Raw genomic sequence first — 23,405 nt, 5'->3', positions numbered from 1 at the left:
AAAAGTCCACTGGAGCTGGTTTTGCCCCAGTGACTCCTTTCCTGACCCTGCTCTGAGCCTGTGATTCCCTGGGAACTGGAAGCAGCAGCTCCCTGTGTGGGTGTTGTGCTCATGGCGTTCACAGGGTGAGGGGGAACACTGAGCTGATAATTCCCTCCATCCCCATTCCAGCCTGCAGGAAGTTGGGCTGGCGGCATCTGTAAATCCAGAGTGTGACCCTGATTTGGGGAGAGAGATTTAAAATCACATTTGTGGCTGCTTCAGAACCCTTCTGGCGGGGCTGGGAGATGCTGGGTGGCAGAGGATGAAGGGGAAGCGCTGCAGCTCCATCAGTGGGAATCTCAGCTCCAAAGGGGGAATCTCAGCCCCAAAGGGGGAATCTCAGCCCCAAAGGGGAATCTCAGGAGGTCGCTGGGGCTGGCCGTGCTCATCCAGCCCCGTTTGCAGGAGCTGAGCCCGTGGCCTCTGTGCAGGTTTTGTTTCCACTGGTGCATTTCTGTCATTAATAAAATCACCCTCTTCCCATCCCGCTCCAAGCCCTGCCGGTGACCGGGGCGGCCCCGCGGTCCCTGCGAGCTGCAGGGAACATTAATTGCCCTAATTGCTCTGCTTTAAAGACTGGTTCCACATTTCCAGCCTGAATCTGTCAGCTTCCCGGCCCAGCTGCTCATCCTGCCCTGGCTGTTTGCTGTCCTTCCCACGCTTCTCCCGAGCGCTTTTCCCTCACTTTTAACCCCCCTGCGCCAGGATGAAAACCCCTGGAGCTGGAGATGCCCTCAAGGAGCTCGAGTTTGTGACTCAGCCACTTCCCAGCAGCCTTTTGATTGCATTACATGGCTGCAAATGCTTTTCTCAGCCCAGCTTGCAGGTGATTTAATAAAACTTGCTAAGCTCATTCCACGAGATCTGTTTTCCATAGGGGGCCCTGTGGGTTGGCATTTGTTGTCTCGCCTTAATTTTTCCAGCAATTAAATGGAGGCTCGTGCATCCCAAAGGATGGGCAGGATTTGATGTCAGGCTGACAAAATTACCTGTGGGACTTCATTTACCTGCTAAAATCCTGGCCGAGTGTTCGCTTTCCTCTGGCTCTCCAAAGTGGATTGTTTTGCATTCCAGAACTCAGCAAAGATCAAGAGCAGAGCAAACTCAGTGACCCTCTGGCCCGCCTTTTATTGGAAATTTAAAAACCCGCTGTGTAAAGACCTGATCCATTCTGTTTTCCAGTATTTTGGCTGTCCATAATTCATATCCTGATCTGTGTTTTATCTGTTAAGGTGCTGACCCATGAGATCATTTTTTATCCAGGGACTTGCCCAGTATTTTCCTTGCTAAGGCAGCTGTGACCATGAGTTTAGTGCCCCATCATGTGACTCTTCCTGCCCCCCTCAATTAATGGGAATGAAGTGAGATTTGGGCAGTTTTACTGTGCTGCTGATGGGCAGGAGGTTTTTCTTTCCAGCCCATGCTGCCTGGGCAAAACTGTGCTAACACTTCCGTTTAATTAGACAAAATCCCTCCTCATTTTATTTTATTTTATTTTATTTTATTTATTGTATTTTATTGTATTTTTATTTAATTGTGTTGTATTTTTGTATTTTATTTTATATTTTATTTTATTTTATATTTTATTTATTGTATTTTATTGTATTTTTATTGTATTGTGTTGTATTTTATTTTATGGTATTTTATGTTGTATTTTATTTTATTTTATTGTATTTTATATTTTATTTTATTTTATTTTATTTTATTTTATTTTATTTTATTTTATTTTATTTTATTTTATTTTATTTTATGTTTTATACCTTTCCTCTTAGTCTGAGGCACATGGTCCAGGGAGCAGGGGTGGTCTTTGGCCTGGAGAACATCAGGATTGCCACGAGTGTCTTGCTGAGGACATGAGGATGTTCTGGTGATGTTTCTTCTGCCCTTTTCTCTCCGCTGGTCCCATCCCAAGCGCTTCTCTCCCCAGTCCCCATCCTAAGGGGCAGATTTAAGGAGCAGGATTTGAGGGAGAAGCTGAGGTGCTGCTTCAGGCTGCTCGTTCTTGCAGCAAAAGGTGCCTGAGCCTGGGGCCCCCTAATGAAACCGGGGAGGGAATGATTTCCCACTGTGGGGGGAAGCATTTTCCGCTGACATTATCTCACTTTGGCCTTCAGACCCAACACAGGGATAATGGGGTAATTACAGCCCGATTTGATGTGCTCAGGCATCACTTTCATTCCAGACAAACGTTCCTGGAGAAGGGAAATGTCATCCCACTGCTGGCTGATCTTGAAAAGCTCGAGGTGGTCGCTCGCTTTTGCCTCCCCAAGTCCGGTTTCCCCTCGTGCGCATCTCCAGCCGTATCCAGGGTAATGAATGTGTTTATCAGGGGGATAAAGCAGGCATGGACTCTCAAAGAAATGAGAATTTACTGATCCCCAACCAGTAAAAGTGTCCAGGAGGTTAAACAGAGTTTTATCTTTTTAAGTGTGCTTCTCATTCAGGAGCACTGGAGGAAAAATCAGGCTGGAAATGAGGAATGGCGCAGGTTTGTTTGGGACTTGGAGCTTTGGCATCTCCCAAAGAAGGTCAAGCCCTGTGTGGAATTTTATTGCTCTGCACAACTCCCTGACAAGAGGGGGCAGCCAGGGGGATTCCGGCTCTGCTCCCAGGAAGCAGGGACAGGATGAGGAAATGGCCTCAAGTTGCTCCAGAGGGAGTTTAGATGGGATAGAAGGGAAAATTCCTTCACCAAAAGGGTGGTCAGGCCTTGGAAGGGGCTGCCCAGGGAAGTGGTCGAGTTACATCCCAAACCTGTGGATGTGGCAGCTGGGGACGTGGGTTAGAGGTGGCCTTGGCAGCGCTAGGGAATGGTTGGACTCAATCTCAGAGGGGTTTTCCAACCTTTAGGATCCTCTGTGGAGGATGAACCACCAAGCCCTAAAAACCCTGGCCTGTTGGTAAATGTTCTGATTTGGGCAAATTTAGAAATATATCCTCTGAGAGAAGGCAGGTCACAACCAGCCCTCCCCCACCAAGTTCGGGGAAAAATAAATTTTCCTCGGAGGAAAGTGAAAGAGATAAAAACTGTTTATTTAACAAACACACAGGAAAAGGATAATAATGCTAAATAATAAAACTTCTGGCTGTGGAGAGAAACCTGGGGAAATTTCCGGGTCCTTCCATAGATCTCTCTCTCCCCCTCCTCGGAGCTGGGACGGGGTGGTGGGCCCACCTCCAGGGCCAAGACCTCGGTGGAAATTCCTCCCGATGTATTCTGATGTTGAAACTGTCCAGCAGAGCAAAAAAAATAAAGGAAAAACAAAGTCCCAGGAAAACAAAAGTTCAACTTTCTGTCTCTCTCCAGAGAAAGAAAAAGGAGCTGAAAAACTGGCTGAAAGCAAGCAGGCTGCTTCCCCACCCTCACTCTGCAGAAGCAGACAGGTTTTATCTCTGTGTTCTCAGAACAAGAAAACAAACTCCTTTGAAGAAGTACACTTTTCTCTCTCCCCTCTCAGGCTCAGTTTAAAGGCACAGAAAGGCACGTATACTAATTTCTGGGCATAGTGCAGCGATAGGGAATACAACATCAAGTCACCCCAATACAGTAAAAGAACTGTCAAACCTGGGCTGTTTCTCCTGGGGTTTTTTTTTGCACAGCCAGCCTCTCCCTCATTTTTCAGTTCAGAAGAGCTTGGCAAAGAAGTGGTGCAAGAAAAGGAAGGGTTTGGTACCATCTGGGAGAACTGGGACTGGACAGAGCATTAATGTAAATCCAGTGTAAAGCTGAGCTGAGGATGGGTTTTATGCCACCTCCCTCCTGGCCTTGGCTTCTGGGAGGGAAAGGAGATCTGGGAGAAAAGTGCAGCTTTAACACTTGGATTATTTCAGCTTTACCTTCCACGTGGCTGGAAATGTTTGATGCTTAAGGCAGCGACAGACCCACGCCTTGGGGTAAAACCCTGACAGAATGCAGGGCACAACCCTCGGCCTAATGCTGGGAAGTGCTTAAAAAAAGCTCCCAAAACCTGATGGCCTCAGTTGCCAGGGAGTAGAGGGAGGGAAAAGCTGCGGGGCTGCACAGCCCCCCGGCTTTCCTGGGAATGAAACAACGCTTTCAGTTCTGCCTCCCCACCCTCTGCCCTCGTAAAAGGCCTCACAGAGCAGAGATTTTTAAGCAGAAGGTTTGAATAAGGGCTGTACGTGGCAGTGGTGCCCTGTGGGTAACCACAGCACCCTCAGGAGCTGCGGACGGAGCCGGAGGTGGCCCTGGCCCGGCGGCACCGGTGGAGGCTGAAAGGCCGTGCTGTTCCTGCTACGGGATTTTTATCGGTGAAATCCCGGGAAGAATTCCTGGGGGGAGCTGCCAAACCCCCAAAGCCAGCGGGGAGCTGGGGAGAAGCATCTGCTGTGTGCTGGCACGCAGGGTTTGGCCGTGGAAAATACCTTGGCACAGCTCTTTGGGACTGGAGGGGACATGGGGTGGCTGCGCTGGCAGCGGAGACCCCGAAGGGGGAAGATTTGGGGATAAACACACTTGGACAGGAAAAAACTGGGTGGTTTGGGGGTTTTAGAGCATAGATCTGCTCAGCTAGGGTGTTTGGGGGTGGTTTGGGGATTTAGAGCACAGATCTGCTCAGCCGGGGTGGTTTGGGGGTGGTTTGGGGGTTTTAGAGCACAGATCTGCTCAGCCGGGGTGGTTTGGGGCTGGTTTGGGGGTTTTAGAGCACAGATCTGCTCACCTGGGCTGGTGATGGGCACCGGAGGTGGCAGTGCTGACCTGGAGCTGCAGGTGGAGATGGGGGTGAGCCACTCCTTTCCCAGGGATTTTGAGCACCTGGATGTTTGTCCTTGTTCAAAACAGGTGCCTCACTTTTCATACGGATTTACCCATCTTCCAGTTCTTGTAAAGCCTTTTGCTGCCCCTCCAAAAATGCCACTTAATACTGAGCATTTAATCAACGTTATAGCGTCGATACAATGCAAAATCAGATTCTTATTCTACTTTTTTTCTCATGAGCCCCTTCTGCCCTTGACAAAGACCAGCTCCTAGGTATTTATTTCCCTTCTTCAGCACCCTCTCCAGCTGCATCCTTTGCCACAGGGGGATTTTAGCACTCTGAAAAAGCAGTCCAGCTTCAGCCATCAGGAGTTACAGCTCCTTCTTGGCTGTCTCTTGTCCTTCGAGTTCCTTGGGGCCAAACTTCACCCTCTGGGTTTGTGTGGGGCCATTTCTTCACCGAGGCCCCACCAAAGCAGAGGGAGGAGGTGGAGAGGCTCTTCCCAGCAGGAGGAGAGCTCCAGCCTGGCTTTCCTGGCAGCCTGCAGGTGGGGTGGGCACAGGTAACACCCCCGTTGTTTGGGGGTCCTGATGCCCATTTTAGGGCTGTAGGGTCCTTCCCTGCGGAAAGCCAGCGCTCTGATTGCCAGGAGCGCTAATCACGGCCGAGGTTATAGGGGAGAAATGTCTGAGTTGCACTGTTGTCCCTTCCAACACATTCCATCAGGCAGCCCAAAGGAAAAGCTGATTTCTACCCCCACATTCCTTTGATGTCACTGGCCTCCCCTAAAAACCAGGTGCTGCACGTGGGGAGATGTAAACCACGACATTTTCGGTGGCTAAATGCAAGCCCTTCCCCTTTTCCCTGCTGTGATCCCTGGCATAAAGCGGAGCTGGGCCTGGTGGGGCAGGGCTTGGCTTTGCCTGCCAGGTCCAGTCAGTGGCACTGAGTGCCAGCAACTCCTTTGAAAGAGCTACAGCCCGTAAATAATTAATACCTGCTGAATTATTCAGCCTGGGAGTGCAGCAGATGAATGCAGGGAGCTGACCAGGCAAAGAATGAGTAATTATGTTAATTAACCCGTGCAGCTCACTGGAGGTGCAATTAAGTTCATCCTTCGGGCTGCTGTGATTTTTTAGGAACAGAAATGAGATAAAAACGGAGTAAACTAAAGCTGCAGTTAGAAAAGAAGGGTTAAACCGTGTGGCTTGAATGATCAGCAGATGAGCTGTGCTCTAATTCAGGTGGATTTATGTTCCAACAGCCTTCCTTCAGTTCCTTGCCTTAAGGGGGGCAACAGGTACATTTTTTAAAGCTTTAATCACTGCTCTCTTCAAGAGCTTGAAGATGTTTCTGCAGGTTTAGTAGTGTGATGTGCCAGTCTCTGCTTTTTATTTTCTGTGTGTTGCTGAAGAGGCAGAAAAAATTAAAAAAAAAAAAAAGATATTAAAAACCCATTAGCATCACGAAATGAGTCCTAATAACGCTCTACAAATTGAAAGCTCAATTTTGCAAACACATCACTTGGCATTCGGTGGCCAGCAAAACCTGAGTTCATGTTAAAAGGCTTTTCTGGTGAAAGGAAAAAAAGAATTTAGGAGTTACAAGTGGAAAACATTCCCAATATTTCCCCCTGCTCTTGTATTGTTCGTAAGCATTGCTTTGCACTGGGAAGGATTGGATTGGGTCAACGAGAGAGAAGTTTAAGGAATGCCTGAGATTTTTCCCAAGCTCACATGGGAAGGATCTGCTCTGAGCCTTGCCTCTCATCAAGGAATTACCCAGGTGAGGTGAATTCTCAACTGATGATCTCAAAACCTACTCCAGCTGTGAGCGTTTTGGTGAAACCTTTAAACAGGAGAAGTGAGAGTGGTAAAATCCATGGTTTCCTCTCCTTTTGGAAGAGCAGAGGTGGTAGAATTTGACTAATCCATGAGGTGCATTTTGGATTCAGGGTTCTCACCTCCTGGTAGGGATTTTGTGCCACTAAAGAATGGGGTACTGGGTGGTTTCACCTGAGGACTGATTTATGTTCCTGAATCACTTCATCTGCTTGGGTTTGATTTGCCTTTTAAAAGCTTCATTTACCCCCTGTCCGGAGCATCCCCTACAAAAATATAGAGAAGCTTGAGGCATAGTAAACTTATTTACTGAAATCCCCTTCCTAGTGGGGCTCCTGAATTGATTCTTCTCCCATAATTTACTCCTCTGTGCTCTGCACTTGCTGTTCTGCTGCCCAATCAATACCAATTCTGTCTGGAAATTGCATTAATGGTTTTTAAAATTGGAGGTTTTCTTGCAAAGCTTGACTTTATCTGTAGATCTGAGTAGTTTGGGAAGTTGGGGTTTGTTGTGGGTTTTTGGGGAGGTGATAGATTAACTGCAGTTGCAGTGATATATTTGTGGTATTAGTGTGAGCTGTTTAAATTTAATTGACTTTTCTGGGAGTTTACAAGGGGATATAAATGGAGAGTGAAAAGAGCCAGACTCCTGAAAATGGAATAATTTAAAATGCAGAGAAATGAGACAAAACGTCGTGCATGTAGACAAAACAAAGCCCATTCATTTTTCAGTATGGTCATTAATACAAAAAAAAAAAAAAGAGACATGTTTGGGTCTGTGTGGCTTGCATGTTGTGTACACACTCAGAGTGGTTGGGAGTTGAGCCAGGAGCTGGTGCAAATCGATGCTTTAATGTCCATTACTGCATCAAAGCATCGATTCAAACTTGAAACACATCAGTCTTTCGCATCTCTTTAAGGGGGAGCTCGGTCAGGAATGGTAAAGGGAACCCACCCAAAATGTGGGGTCTGCAGGCAGTGCTGTTAGAGCTCTGAAATAATTTGGTTATTGGGCAAACTGAGCATTAAGCAGAAGCAGGCTGTGAGTCTGATTGCTGTAAGGGACCTGCAGACAGTGCTGTGGCTTCATAAATGCCCATTTTTATACAAACAAGCCCCTTAAGGTGCCACGTGTTGGCTTTTTGGGGAGTTGTGGTCGGTAACTCGAGCAAACCCTGTGCTTAAAAAGTTGTGGTGGCGCCTTGCCGAGAGAAACAGAATAAATTAATGTATGAGCTTGAGCAATATCGTTGCAAATTCTTTTAGTGCGTGAATATTTCTGGTTTTGGTTGTTTCGGGGTGATTTTTGCCGGGTAGTTTCTCTGTTCCCTCGGGGTTTGGTGGTGGTGGTGTCGCTTGCCCCGAGTGTTTGGTGCGCGGCTGCAGCTCGAGCAGGGCGGCAGAGGGCGGCCTTGCTCCTTGTGCTGCTGCTCCTTCCTCCCGAGAGAAACGGGGATGAAGAGCCGGGAAAAGGGGCGAGCGCGGCGAGCGCTGTGCCGGGGCTGCGGGCCGTGTAAGGGAGCGGAGCAGGCGAGCACCCGCTGGGGAGGTGGCCCGGGAGCCGCGTCATGCCCAAAACATCACTGCAAGCTCTGCCTGTGCTGATAGCCCTGGCTCGGAAGCGAAAAGGCAAACAGCGGGCGCAGAGCAAGAATGAAGCGATTTTTGTGCGTGTGGAAAGGAGCAGGGGGTGGTTTGGAAGCGGGCTGGGAGTTGGCGCTCCCGTTCCAGCGCGCAGGAGCCTGGAATGCGTTCCCTTCCTGCCGCACAGTGCGGGGTTTGTGCCTTGAACCGATATTGAGCCTTCCTGTTGTGCCACGAGGCCCTTCCACAGCATGCTGGGTGCTCTCACGATGGGCTTGGACACCGGGATTTGTGTGCTGGGATTGCACAAACTCGGGAAGGGGGAAATGGCCCCGTTGCCTGGGCCAGGCTGCTCAGGGAAGGGCGAGGAGTTAAAGCTGCAACGCAAACAATTCTCGCAGAGAAATCACCTGGGCCCAGCACAGGGAGGGCCTGGAGCTGCTGGAGAGAGTCCAGAGGAGGCTCCAGGATGAGCAGAGGGATGGAGCAGCTCTGCTGGGAGGAAAGGCTGGGAGAGCTGGGATTGTTCAGCCTGGAGAGGAGAAGCTCCCAGGTGACCTCATTGTGGCCTTGCAGTGCCTGAAGGGGCTACAGGAAACATGGAGAGAGACTCTTGACAAGGGCTGGAGGGCCAGGACACAGGGAATGGCTTCCCAGTGCCAGAGGGCAGGGATGGATGGGATATTGGGCAGGAATTGTTCCCTGGGAGGGTGGGCAGGCCCTGGCACAGGGTGCCCAGAGCAGCTGGGGCTGCCCCTGGATCCCTGGCAGTGCCCAAGGCCAGGCTGGACACTGGGGCTTGGAGCAGCCTGGGACAGTGGAAGGTGTCCCTGCCCATGGCAGGGGGTGGGATGGGATGAGCTTTAAGCTCCCTTCCCACCCAAACCCAGTCTGTGATTATATAGCAGGTCAATACCAGCTTAGAAATTTTTCTTTCCTGACCACAGAGAAGCAGGCCCAAAACACACTTTGCCCTTGCAGCAGCATCACTTCCAAGGGATTTTTCCCTTTAGGTTTGAGGAAGCTCCCAGTAGCTGGTATCACAATTCCCCAGAAGTGATAACTCTGCTGTTTTCCACCCAAACCAAAGATCGGGAGTGGGTGGGGACGAGGAGCTGGGGCAAACCTTCCCGAGGTGTTTGTGGTGGGGAAGATGTGCACAGGTGAACCTTCCTGGCATGTTTGAATACTCTGCCATGGAGGGGGGTTAAGTTAGAGGAAAAGCAGCTGGGAGTGGAACTGGGGTGAGGAGATGGAGCAGTGCTGGCAGTGCCAGCCAGGAGGGAGCCCTGCAGCCCAGCTGGGGCTTTGGCTGCTGATCTGCAGCAGAAATTGAAGAAGGGTGAGGATGAAAGCGCTGCCCGTCCCCTGACTCACCCAGGGCACTCAGCTGAGAAATGTTGGCGGTGCTGAGGAAATCAGGCGAGTGCTGGTCTCTAATGCTCTGATGAGTAGAGCAATCAGTTCCTGCAAACACTGACAGAGAAAATGGTGAATATAAACATTTTACACACTCAGAGAGACCAACTTGATGGAGTTCCCCCAAGCATAAATAAGAAATCGCTGTTGAAGCCAGCGGAGCGCTGTAAAACCTTTGTGAAGCCTGATGTGAGCCCCTGTTTGCAGATTGTGCCTGGATGATTCATGGATATTTCCTTGGTACTGTAACAAACCAGCTCCTCTGTGGGGTGCAGCCATTGATTCTGAGCCTTAAATGATCACAGGGCTGAGCTCCTGAGGACAGAGCTTTTTGGGAAATGTGCTCTGACAGAAAGGGTTTGGCATTGCTGGAATGGTGGCCACAAACACCTGTAGCTCCCTAAATGGAAGTCTGGTGCTCCAGTGGAATATTTGCAGTTGCTCAAGACATGCAAATGTCAAAGACTTCAGGACGAATTCTGGCACAAATCTGTTTTTAAAAAGGAAGGTATCTCTCAGTGCAACTTAAAGAAACACCAGCCTGTTCTCCAGACATGCAAACCCCAGATTTAAAACCTGTGGTTTGTGTTTATTATTATAAATACCTGAAACAGCCAAATAATCATTTTTAATAAGCACAGTAATGAATCTGATTATATAAAGAGACAGGGCACTTGTTCTCAATGCATCATGAAATAATGGTAACACACTGGTTATTCTCATATCGGGGGGGAGCAGAATTTGTGTTTATTTCTAATCCAATTTCAAATATAAATGAATTGTTTTGAAGGCTGGATAAATCAACCCAACAGACCAAGGCAATTATGGGAGGTGAGTGGTGCATTACTGGTGAGGAGAGATAAGAAACACTGCAGGGTCTGACAGGGTGAGGAGAGGGAGCACCCAGAATTGCAAATGCCCGGGGCTGCTGAGAGGTTCGTCACTGTGGGACCCCTGAAGTGAAGGAATGGCATCAGACAGCCTCGGAATGAGGCTGGAGAAATGAGCTGCTATCAATTAATATAATTTGGGGGGGGTGGAAAGGAGCCTCTTCCTGAGGGTTTTGCTTTCCACCTCTTGCAGCCAGAGCACGGTGACTAAAACAATCAGCGAGGTGCAGAAGGCAGCGCAGGCCAGAGAGGGGAACAGCTGAAACTGAGGAGTTCAGCTGTGCTTGTGTCGTGGTTTCAAAGGAAACAGTGAAGGATTGCAGCTGTCTCGTGGAACAAATCTCACTTTCGGTGAGCCCAAGTTTTTCCCAGCATCTGACAAGGACCAGTGCTCTGGGAGAGCTGGGATTGTTCAGCCTGGAGAGGAGAATCTTTGGGGTGACCTCACTGTGGCCTTGCAGGGCCTGAAGGAGCTACAGGAAACATGGAGAGAGACTCTCGACAAGGGCTGGAGTGCCAGGACACAGGGAATGGCTTCCCAGTGCCAGAGGGCAGGGCTGGATGGGATATTGGGAAGGAATTGTTCCCTGGCAGGGTGGGCAGGCCCTGGCACAGGGTGCCCAGAGCAGCTGGGGCTGCCCCTGGATCCCTGGCAGTGTCCAAGGCCAGGCTGGACATTGGGGCTTGGAGCAGCCTGGGACAGTGGGAGGTGTCCCTGCCCATGGCAGGGAGTAAAATGAGCTGAGCTTTAAGCTCCCTTCCCACCCGAACCATTCTGGGATTCCAGGGGTACCCTGGGAGCTGTTGCTTGCTGGAGTCCCACATAAAGACAAGCCAAGGGGTGATTTCACATGGAGAAAGTGTAGGACAGATGCAATCCAGGGAGGAATGTGTGGGGGGCAGGGAAGGGGACAGGGTCACTGAGCACGAGCTGTCCCCAGCAGTCCAGCTCTCGCTGATGAGAAGTGGAAGGAAGCTGGCCTGGCCATCCCAGCCATCCATCCCCCTGTGGAAATCAGACCCAGCATATGGCTCCCACCTTCCTTCAACTGTTCCAGCTTCCCCCAGTCCCACAGAGATGTGTGTGGGAGCAGAATGAACCTGTTTTCCCAGCAACATCAACACAGTTGATGTTTTTTACAGACTTCACCTCTGTTGCATCCTGGATCTCACGGCCCCACAACTCAATCTGCTTCCTTACATCTCGTTTAATTGGTCCCTGGGTTCATTTGCTGGTTGCTTAATGGCTGAAAGCAAAAGGAAAACTGCATTTCCAGGGCCTGTGTTGTCTAAATGCTGCTTTTGCTCTACACTGGCAGTGCCCTGGGACTGCGAGAGAAGCAGGGCATGGGCAGTGTTTAATTGTGGTAACTGCAGAGAGCGCCGAGTGTTTATTTTGGCAGCATGCAGAACAAGTTTCTGCTTAGTCTGAGCCTAAGGAGGCTTCCCAAGGCAGATGAATTGTTTTGAAGCCATTTCTGGCTTAATCCAGCCCAGAGGAAGAAGTGTTTAAGCTCTGCCTGTGTCTGATCTTGCTGGGCAGTCCAGCCTTTTCTGGAAAGTGGGAGAAATAAACTGGCTACTTGAGGTGTGTCTGGACAGGAGGGATCGGGATCGCGGCGCTGGTTCCTGCAGCAGGGATCGGGATCATGCCTTTGGTCCTTCCTGGAGAAAGCCTGGCCCCAAGGGTGTCATTCAGGCTGAGGATGTGGGAAGTGCTCCCAGGAGTCTCACAGCATTCCCTTAACCCTGAAGGGCTGTGGAGATCCACAGCCACCACGTGCCCCCAGCTGGTGGGGTGAGCTGCTGAAAATCCAACTTTCCATGTGATCATGGGAGAAAAAAACTCCTGCTTTTTTGGAGGGCAGAGCTTTCTGCAGATGTGTGGGCAGGGATGGTGGGAATAGGGTCTTGTTAGTGGGGAGAAGAAGTCAGAGGGATGGTTGTGGTTGCTCCGATGGAAGGAACAAGCTTTGAAGGGCTTGTTGAACTTCTGGCTATTGAGAAGGATTTTTTGGGTGCCATTTTTCTGTAGAACTCTCAGTGAGATGAGTGACACTCGTGTTGTTCCAGCTCTGCAGCCCAGCCAGCAGGAAGCACAGCCCAGGCTTTGCTCCAGCCTGGAAAAACAATGAGGGGAGGGGGATCTATCACCTTGTAGTGACAGGAGGTGCTTTGTGCCTCTCTTCTTCCCAGGCAAAGAGCCCACGAAGGAGAATTTAAAACTTCAGTGCGATGTGGCACGTGCTGGAAACCACTGTGTTACCTGCAGAATCCTCTGCTATTCCACGCTCCCAATGTCTCCTCCTTCGGCTTTGCATGGCACGAATGTTCATTTTTGTGTTCTGCGTGTCCCTAATGTGATATAAAAAGCTAAATGCATTACAACTGCAGAACAGCACATTGTTATTTTTTCCTTCGGCTTCTTCTGCAGCGAGTAATTTTTTGTTCCATTAATAAGCCTCGTGGTGTTTTTCTTTCCCTTCTCATGCACTCTAGCCCAGATTCATCCTGGGAGCGTTTCCTAGGCAGGCTGAAATGGCTGTGCAATCTTCACACTTCTCAGTGTTTCTTACTGAGCCTGGAAAGAACCGATGCACTAAAGGAAAATCATCAGGATAATCCAATTTAGATGTTGATTTGACTTCCAGCACGCAGGGATCAATGGGGTTTAAATGACAGTGCTCAGAGCTGGATATCTCCATCCCTTTGAGGGGAGGAACAAATGGCTTTCAGTTCTGTCTTAGAGGCTCTGGAAAGGACCAAAATAGGGAGGAGGAACATCCAGTGTCATGAGAAAATAGGTCTTGTTTTCCTGGGGAAGAGAGGCTGAAGCACTCCTCAGATATTGTCAGTTCCTGCTCTTTGGTCCTGGCGAGGCTGCTTTGACACAGTAATTTCAGCTTCATCCCCATCCCTGGGGGCTGATTGAGTTCCCAGCTGCCCCCTGTAAATCTGTAGGGCCTGTGGCCCTGGAAGGAGCTGCCAGAGGCGCTTTGGGGCAAAAGGAAGGGCCAGCTGTGCCCTAGGAAGGAGTCAGGTGTGCCCATGTTTCAGTAGATGGCACTCCTTGCTCTGCCTCGGGGACTGCCGTGGATTTTGGGGATGTGCTGGAATAGCAGGTGGCATCCCATGGGGAAGGTGTGCTGGCCCTCAGGTGTGACTGCACCTCGAGTTGGTTACAAGGTGATTCTTGCAAGGGTTCAGCTGCTGTGCCGCCTTCCTCAAAATTTTCCTGTATTTTTGTCATTCCTTCTCATCATAAAGGTGTTGCTGTGGCTGTGCGGGTAGGGAAGGAATTTGGGTGTGTGCCAGTGGCGGGCAGGGCCCTGCAGGTCACACACCTTCCCAAACCTGCACAAAGCCCCCACCAGCAGGATAATCCATCACAAAATCCAGCCGGTTCAACTTTCTGCCACGGGCTGATCTGCTCCTGCAGATATTTTGGGAAAGAAGGTGTGGATTAGGCAGGGAAGAAACACCACATCCAGGAGGAGGAAAATGTTTATGTATGTGGTCAGTGATGCACGTCCAGCCTCTCTGTCTGTGCTGTCCTGGCCGGCTGGAGCAAGGTGACATTTGCCCGTCAGGGATCCTGCTGGCTCCCTGAGCCTTGTCTCGGGAATCCGGGGAGGTGTTTGCAGGATAGACAGTGCTCAAATACGGTTTCAGCTTGGAAAATGGCAGCTGAGTGGGTGCATTTGGTGACAGATGATCCCTGAAAAGGTTCAGAAGCAGAAGCTATTAAAACCCCGGAGCTGTGCAGAGAGGAAATATTGTGAGTACAGCAGAGAGGAGAAACATCCCTGCTCCGTGTGATTCCCACCAGCCAGCCCTGGCGTGCCGTGCTTTGGGGCAGATGTCTGCAGATGCTCTTTTTTTGGCTTCCCACTCGATATCCAGGCAGACTCTGGCAGTGGAGGGAGCAGGAAAAGGCTTTGGAAAGTTCATAGCCAAAGGTTTTCTTAAGCTGTGAGCAGCTTCACCCCGTCTTCCCAACACCAAGCCAGTTGGTGCATTCCTGCCATTCTTCTCCCTAAAGCTGTTTCTTTCCATTCCCTGGATCAAGCAGACAAAGCAGCTGCTCTCTCGAGCCTGAGATTTATTTATTTATTTATTTTACTGGGAGCTTTAAGTTGAAAGGAATGGGATCATAGGATTTATTTTTATTGGAGCGGGGCAGTACTCTGGGATCCCCGAGATCACACCCCAGGCTCCGTGCTCGCCTCATGGTTTCTTTGGGGGAGCAGGGAATTGCCAGAAATAGGCAACTACTGGCTGCCTTCCCATGGCAGAGCTCTGCTGTGGGGTTGTGAGGCCCTTTGGGCTGCTTTGGCTTCATCTGTAAACCAGGGAACACCAGCCTTGGACGTGACAGCTGCTGGTTATGGTCCCAAATCTAAACCTGTGCCATAAAAATCTCCCTCCAGACCCCAAGGGTCTAATGAAAATCTGTTTCCCACCTGGAAATAAGTATATATTTGAGATACACTCAGCTCAATTCCTTGACAGCTTTATGTGCTATAATTTCTCCTGGTTTTCTGAGGATCCTTTCTGTTCTGGGGCACTGTTTTCTCAGTCCCAGGCTGTGTCCCTCTCGTAGAAACAAAGTAATGTTATTTTACTGCCTGTCACCGAGAAATTATCCACCAGATTCCCCCCAGGGCTGCAGTTCTTTTGAAACCTGGTGGGCTTCAGGTAACTGTATCACCTCTCCCTCCTGCAGACTTCACTTCTGCAGGGAGGAAAGCAATAAAACTTGAAGCGTATCGGCTGAAGGCTGTTAAAATATTTTATGTATCGCTGATTCCTAGTTTGTAGGCAGCAGGAATGCATCTGCTTAATGCCTGTTGTCTTTAAAATGGAAATGTTCAGCAGATACTTGGTGCTTTTGTTCCCAATGCGTTATGTGAGATGGAAGCAGAGAGAACAGACAGTTACAAGTGCTGTCTGGGCTTAGACCTGTGGAAACAACTGGGGGACTTTTGCCTGGCACAAATGGATCAAGGGGGGACTGAAAACAAGTGTTTTGCATAACCCAAGTTTTTTTTCCCCCCTTTTTCATGTGCATCTTGAGAAATTAAGGATCACGTGCATGAAAAAGCTGCGAAGCCTTATGCCTGTGAGCAGAGGCCAGGCCCTTTCCAACAGCAGCGTGGAGCAAGGAGCAGTTCTGATTCCTCATCCGTTCACTTTTCTAAATTTATTTTATAAAGACCAGCTGCAGGTTGAAAGCTGGAGCCTTGGACTCGGGCAAGTGCCGGTGTGTAACAGGGAAAAAAATAAAAGGGCAAACCCAAAGGAGCTCAACCCCATAATCCTTATGGCATTCCCAGCTCGTGCCTGGCATGTGAGGTCTAGACACAAGCACGTAGGTGCCACCCACCTCCAGAAAACATATTCAGGGCTGCAGCCTCCTCCTCCCCAAATCAAACTCCCCAAGGGGGAACAGAAACAGCTGGCAAAAACCTTGGAGCACGAAACTGTGCCGGTGCCCTGGCGCTGAGGAAGCTTTTGTGGGGTTCCTGCATCCAGCTGGGCTCTGGGCCCTTCATCCCAGCTCCTCCAGGCTGGGTGATTTTATCAGGAGCCCCCAAACCAGCTCAGATCCCCCTGTTTCTTCCCCAGAGAGCCAAGGCTGGGGCTGTGCTGTCAGGGCGAGCATTGCCGGCCCTTCAGCGCCTGGCAAAGGGAAGAACCCAGAACCATTTGGCACCGAGGGCTTGGCCGCTGTGGCTCATTGATTTGATTTTGTTATTTCTGTGCTGCAGCCCCGTGGGCTGTATGGCAGAGGTAGGGCCACACAGAAACCCCGAGTGCACGAAGGAAAACCCTGCACTCCGGGAAAGTCCGATCGGCTTTGGTACGGCAGAAACTTGTGCTTTCATGTGAATATTTGGGGCAGGCAGAAAATCTCCCAGGTCTTAAGTGAGGGGGTTTTTTTTAGTGCTCTGAAAGCCAGATGCCCTGCCTCCAGGCTTCTCCAGTGCAGGCAGACTTGACCGATATTCCCATGAAAATCCGGGTTTTTGGAGCCTGGAGCTTGCTGAGACTTGAGGAGGAGCCATGCCAGGCGCTGGCTTGTGCTTCCAGTCAGCGAAGACAACAAAAATCGTCTCTTTAAAAGCAAAGTAAAGGGGGGATAAGTTCTTTAAGAAGAAGTGGCGCCTTGAGTGGAGCAGGGGAGGGAGGGAGGGAGGGGAGCGCGGCCGCGCCAGCAGCGGGACGGGAGGGCAGGTCCGCGGCTCGGACCTGTGTGCTGGCCTCCAGCAGAAGGCCGGGAGGGCAGGCACCGGGAGCTGCTCCCGGCCGGTCCCCTCCCTCCTCGGCAGCCCGCGGGGCGTGGGCGGCGCGGGGCGCGGCGGGGCCGGCGGGAGGGAGCGGGGCGAGCATGTGCATCCTCCCCGCCGCCCCTGCCTCCCTCCCGCCGCCCGCCCGCCTCCTCTCCCTCCCGCTCGCCGCCGCGGGTGTGTGTGTGTGTGTCTCGGCTCCCTCGCCAGCCCGGCCTGACGCAGGCGGCTCCACATCGCCTCTGACAACACCCCGGCTCCGGAGCGCCGTGCCGGGGGTCCGGCTGCGGCGGCGGCCCCGCGGGGCCGGGCCGAGCCCAGAGGGGCGGCGGGGGCCGGGGTGTCCCGAGCGCGGGGAGGCGGCCTGGGGGGGGAAAGTTGCCGGGAGCGGCGAGGGGCGAGCGCGGCAGCAGGACCATGGGCACTTTGCGGGATTTACAGTACGCGCTGCAGGAGAAGATCGAGGAGCTGCGGCAGCGGGATGCGCTCATCGACGAGCTGGAGCTGGAGTTGGACCAGAAGGACGAACTGATCCAGAAGCTGCAGAACGAGCTGGACAAGTACCGCTCGGTGATCCGGCCCGCCACGCAGCAGGCGCAGCAGCAGAGCGCTGGCACCTTGCAGGGCGAGCAGCGGACCAAGCGCCAGGCGATCTCGGCCGAGCCCACCGCCTTCGACATCCAGGATCTCAGCCACGTCACCCTCCCCTTCTACCCCAAGAGCCCGCAGTAAGCAGGGGGTCACCCCGCCGCTCAGCCTCCCCTCTCTCCCTCATCCCGCTCCATCCCCGGCCTCGCCGCTGCCCGCCGGGCAGGGACCGGAGCGGAGCCCGGAGCGCGGCATTCCCGCACCCCGCATCCTCCCCGGGCGGCCCCGCGGGGTGGGAAAGTTGCGAGCGCCGGGCTCGCGGGGCGGAAGAGCGGCAGGAGCGAGCGCTGAGGTGCCAGCAGAGGGGACGCGGGCGTCCCCCGTCCCGGCTCCGGGGACACCCGGCCGCCCCATCCCGCCGGGGGACGGGGACAGCGGCGGGCGCGGGGGGGACGCTGCTGCCGGCGGGTTGAACCGGATCGTGTCGTGGGCATGGGGGCTTTATCGCTGCGGGAGAAACCCGGTCTCTCTGGGACCCCGCAGGGAGACATTCCCAGCTAGGAAGCTTGGAGCCCGGCGGGATGGGGTGCCCGGCTCTCCGGGCGGGAGCTGGTGTTTTGGGGAGGGGGGTTTGGCAGTAGCAAGAGCTCATTGCAGTGTCCCGGTGCGCTGGAGGGTGTGCGGGGGGCAGGGAAAGTTGCGGGGATCCGCAGGTGCCGGCGCGCCGGGGGATGCGCTGCCCCGGTTTCACACCTGCCGCAGATTAGGGAAATTAGAGCGCCTTAATGGGGAAACGGAGCCCTCGCGGGAGCGAGATCGCTTTCCCTCACTCAGTGCCTTTTGCTGGCCAATAAACCGCCGTGCCTTTGGTTCAGCGCTCCTCACGGGATAAAAAAGGAGGAGGGAAGAAGCGATGAGCGGATGCTCGCCGCGCCGGGCAGCATGTGCGGGTACGGGGCGCGACCTCCCCGTCGACGGGCAAACCCGCCTCCCCCTCCGCGGCCGGCATCTTCCTCGTGGAATTATAACCGGCAGCGCTGGAGGATCCCCGGAGCCATCCCGGTAGCGGGGTGCGTGTGTGCCGGGCGGGCTCCGGGATGCGGGCACCCTGCGGAGCCCCGCGGGGCACGCGGCGGGCGGCTCGGGGACGGTGCCCGGGCGGGGGAGGCGGGGGACGGGGCCGGTGCTGGGCTCGGGGAGCCTGCCGGGGCGGCGGGACCGTGCCGGAGTGTCCCCTGAGGGAGCCTGCCGGGGCCGGCCGCGCTCCCCGCGCAGCCTCAGCCCTTCCTGCCGCCATGGCGGCGCCCCGCCGTCTCCAGGCAACTGCCCGCCCTCAGGGCGGCCGCCATGGCGGGACCCCGCGCTGGGCCGGGCCGGGCCGGGCCGCTGTGCCCCTCATGCCGCCCGCCGCTTCCCATTCCCGCTCTCTCCCGCCGCTTCCACTCCCCCGTTCGCCTTCCCGCCCCCCATTCCCACCGCCACAGATATTTTGTCCTTTTAAGGCGCCTGGCCGCGCGGTGCAAAGGATGGCGGGGAGGGACGGCGGTGGCGCGGGAAGTGCCTCTGCACGGCCCCCAAAACGAACGAAACACCCCAAAAAGTGCGCGCCGGGCTCTGTCAGGACAGGGGAGACAGGGCGGCCAGGCGGGCGGGCGGTCTGTGAAATCCCTGGGGTGTGTGGTAGACATCCAAGGTGGGATGAGGCATCCCACGGTGTTCACGTCCTTTGGGAAAGCAAAGCACCCGAACGCGTTGGTTTTCTTATCAGTGTCGTTGCTCCTCGGCGCCCTTGAAGTGCGAACGGAGCTCCCTGAGCTCCGGGAAGCGCCACAGGTTTCAGCAGAGCGAGCCTGGAGCCTCCGCCGTGTCCAGAGCAATCAGGGGAAGCCTGGCAAAGCCTTGGATTAGCGTTCTCCAGCCGGAATTTTAATTGCTCCTTGTGTAAACGCTGCCCTGCAGTCTGGTGTGGGGTGTGACGCGTGCCACTGCTCTGAGGGAGTGTTTCATATTGATCATCCATGGCCAATACTACTAATATTGTTGACCATGTTGAAGTTGACTTGTGGCTGCAGGTCGTAATCGCTCAGGTGGGGCATTGCAGGGGTTTGGAGCAGCCTGGGATAGTGGACGATGTCCCTGCCCACTGCAGGAGGTTGGAATGAGAAAAGTTTTGAAGTCCCTTCCAACCCAAGCCAGTCTGTGATGACAGGAAGAGAGCCTTGTTAATGGTTTCAGGAATGTAGGTGGCTCTGGGAAGTGCTGAGTGCTTTGTGTCAGCCCTAAGAGTTTGGTGATCAAAGATAACTCCTGGTGGTGCTGAGGGTTAAGGTGGAGAGGACCTGGAAATAATAAAATATGCAAAGAAGGCTTGGCTTTTCCCCCCTCTTTACACCAAATCAGTGACTCTTTAGATAGTGGCACCCAACCTTTGGTTTTGTCAAGCCACCAGGAAGTGTTCAAAAGGCAGGTGGAGGTGGCACTTGGGGGCATTGGTTGGTGGTGGATGTGGCACTTGGGGACATTGGTTAGTGGTGCTGGGGGAATGCTTGGACTTGATCTTAGAGGTGTTTTCCAACCAAAATTATTCTAAAGTTAGCCTGTGGGTGTTGTGGGGGTTTTTTTGGGGGTTTTTTTTTGTATTTAGGTGGTGCAGGATCTGCCCTCCTGATGTGGCAGAGGTGGCTGCAGATTGGTAGGATCAGTAGTAGCAGCAAATGTGTTGGAAGTGAATTATCATGAGCGTCATGGTAGATACTTGAGGGTCTGTGGTGGTGGAAGCTGCTGTGATGCCACGTAGAAGATTTCTGGGTTATAGAGCGGTGGAACTCTGAAGGAGTTGCAAGAGAGCTAGAGAGGGGCTTTGGACAAGGGTCTGGAGTGGCAGGACAAGGGGAATGTCTTCCCAGTGCCAGAGGGCAGGGATGGATGGGATCTTGGGAAGGAATTGTTCCCTGGGAGGGTGGGCAGGCCCTGGCACAGGGTGCCCAGAGCAGCTGGGGCTGCCCCTGGATCCCTGGCAGTGTCCAAGGCCAGGCTGGACATTGGGGCTTGGAGCAGCCTGGGACAGTGGGAGGTGTCCCTGCCCATGGCAGGGGTGGCACTGGGTGGGCTTTGAGGTCCCTTCCAACCCAAACCATTCTGTGATTCTATGAATGGCTTTCAAAGTGTGAAAGTAAATTTAATTGCCTCGTGTGGAAAAATACCATTAAATCTGCAGGATCTTCCCTTACACACAACACCCCCATTTAAGATGCATGTGGTTAACTAAAATCACTTTTTCAGAGCTGTTGTAGGAGTTTTAGTTGCTGTTGCAGGGTTGGGCTTGTTTTGCCTCTAAAATGTTTTTAAAAGTGAAGCAGGACTTTGTGGGCTCATGTGAGAAGCTGAAGTCTATGGAGGGACATGTCCAGCCATTTTCTTCTGAGTTATGAGGTGGGTGAGAGGAATTGGGCGTTAGCACCTTTATCAGTCTCCCTGTTCAAGTTATTTAAAATAAGTGGCTTTTTTCTTCTCCCTCCCATAGGAAGCTTCCAAAAAGTGACTGAGTTAGAGGGCACAGACTGGGGAAAAAGCTGCCCGGTTTTCTGTGGCAGAAAAAATGTCGTGACAAAGATTTGTCCCCTCTTCATCTTCCCAAATTGCTGCTCGTGTTTGTTTTTTTCCACCCCTCTGACCTCTCGCAGGATATCCTGGCTGCTAACAGCCTGTCAGCACGGAGGGGGTACGGGGAGGCTGAGTTAAAACTGCCCAGAGCAGCCAAGCAAAGAGGAGCCTTTTTAACCAGCAACTCTTCCCTTTCCCTGCGTCCTACTTGCCATGGGAAAATACCCAGGGCTTTAATTTTAACAGGCTGCTTTGTTCAGGGATCTGCAACAGCTGTTTGCCTTCTCGGAAGGCTGTGTAAATCAGCGTGTTTTCTTCTCCAGAAGGGAGAAAAAAAGAAACGTGGAAGTAGAAGGTAGAACAAAGCACAGGGCTCGTGAGTGTGAAGGGCCTGATCTCTCGGCTGAGGTGTCGTACAAGCTCTGTTGTTAACAGAGGCAACAGCAAAGTGCTGTGTCATTTGTGAGAAATGTTGAGTAAAACGAAAAATAACTTGGTTTTGGGAGTTAGCAGACTTTTGGGGAATCTGCCAAAATCCCAGAGATTCGTTTGTGAGGGGAGGAGCAGCCTGCGAGTTGTATTTAAGAGGTCTGGTTTAAGAAATATAAAATACTTGGTTGCATAGCCTTAGGGAAAGTACAACATCTGTACAAGAGATTTAACAGAATCCCTGCAACGGCCAGATTGGTTCTTTGAAGGCGAATGTGCACGTCCTCTGGGGGCTAGAGGCGTATATTAAGTGATCATAATAGTCATAAAAACCCCCAGAAATCCTTGAAAAGCACTTTGTGTTTAGGGTGTTGGCATGAAATGCTCTTCTGGTGTTTATCAATGCTACGTATGCTGCGGTACCCAGGAGCCACTCATCTAAAAACGCCCCCCAGACAGCCCAAACCCCTCCTCCCTCAGTCCCCGCACTCTCCTCTTCCTACAACAGTTTGGGGGATGGTTGGTACATGATGAAACCACTGGGAACTGGTGGTTGGAACTGGTTGAGGGGGGAGGATCTGAGGCACTCTCCCACGGGGATGGTTTCCTGGAATGTGGGGCAGGAGCTGGGATGGTGGCGGCCTCTCGAGTCTCGTTGCTTTCTGGTGAAGCATCTTGCCCCGAGCAGTCAGCAGAGATGGATGTAGTGGTGCAACCTTCACCGTTTTGGGTGTCAGTCCGCTCTGATGTGTCCCGTGAGCAATTAATTGAAATGCATTTATCGTGGGTTTTGAGAGCTGTTAAATGCTGTGGTTGCTTCTCTGTGCTCTAATGCCGAATCCATCTGAACGTAGTTTAAGCTGATGCTCGATGGAAAAAGATCCATTAATGTCAGTGGGGTTTTTCAGTGCATTTTAAGGCGTCAGGATTTAGGGTCAGGATTTATTGCAACGTGTTGAGCGGTGCTGGAGCAGCGCGGCCCCAGTGGTGGGGGGGGGGATCCCTGGAGCTCCGCAGGGATGAGGGATGTGCTGTGAGGGATGCTGCTCTCCCTGACAGAACTGTGAACACAGGAAGGGTAGTGCTGGAGCAAGGCAGCAGAGCGTGATTTTCCCGTGTTTTGACAGGTCTGGCTCGGCAGTGGTAGCAGTGATGGGGCTCCCCTCTGTGCACTCGTGTGACTCACACTCCGAGCGGCTTTAATGCCTCGGGAAGTGACAAGGGGACACTGTGACAGCTCAGCTCCTTGTGTAATACGTAGCAGCCCTCTGAGGTTTGGGTTACTCGCAGTAGTAAGGGATGGCTGTGTGGTGTTAGGTTGTTAAGCAGAGAAGTACCATTTTTCTCTACCGAAGCAGTGTTTTGGGTCATCTCTCAACGCGCTTGTTCAGGCAGGTGACGTTTATGCTGAGCGTAAACTCCAGCGGGGTTTGACTCAAAGGAAGGTGAAAAACAAATCTCCCAACAAAGCTGTTAAAGCCACGTAGTTGTTTTGTCATTTTCAGTCTGGCTCTTGCTGAGACGAGTTTAATTGCAAGATAAAACGCTGCCGCAATGTCAGTTATCCTCGGTTCTGTTCCGCGAGCGACACGGACTTCCCTGGGTTTTTCTGCTGCTTTTGGACGTTAATTTTAGCAGTGTGGTGTCGGTAAACTGTGTCTTAAAGCAACGTAGTTCTGTTCAGAAACTACAGTGGCATTTTCGTGGTGGTTATATGCAAAACAACACTATTCAGCAAGTACAGTAGCTCTGAGCACACTAACAGCTGGTAATTAACGTAGAGACTCTTTTTTAAATTGTAGCACAGCTCCGTAATTTCATTTTCTGCAGAATTAACTTTTTTCCTTTTATCTGTACTACTGGAATAATTACCTGTACTCCTCTGAGCTGTATTACATTCATCCTTAGCTGTATGAATGCTGTAGGTGGAGAGTTTTAAAGTGCTTCAACACAAAACGAGGTCCCTAGGCCACGGACACGAATTCCTTCTCTCCAGAC

General features: G+C 52.2%; 1 protein-coding gene across 3 annotated transcripts in view; it reads left to right on the top strand.

Moving 5' to 3' along the window:
• PRKG1 (protein kinase cGMP-dependent 1) overlaps nucleotides 1–23,405 on the top strand; it is a 371,601-nt gene that overhangs the window by 10,123 nt on the left and 338,073 nt on the right. The window contains exon 1 of one of the 3 annotated variants that reach the window (XM_039553812.1): nucleotides 17,154–17,515. The exons of 1 other annotated variant lie outside the window; for it this stretch is intronic. In XM_039553812.1, the coding sequence (XP_039409746.1) occupies nucleotides 17,205–17,515 (311 nt within the window). In that variant the 5' untranslated portion in view covers nucleotides 17,154–17,204. Of the gene's footprint in view, nucleotides 1–17,153; nucleotides 17,516–18,281; nucleotides 18,446–23,405 lie in introns of those variants that run through there. One more of the 3 variants, XM_039553814.1, reaches the window with a different exon arrangement.

This window comes from Corvus cornix, chromosome 6 (genome assembly GCF_000738735.6).
Source record: "Corvus cornix cornix isolate S_Up_H32 chromosome 6, ASM73873v5, whole genome shotgun sequence".
Classification (NCBI taxonomy): Eukaryota; Metazoa; Chordata; class Aves; order Passeriformes; family Corvidae; genus Corvus; species Corvus cornix.
This window is presented reverse-complemented; position numbering and strand designations above follow the sequence as displayed.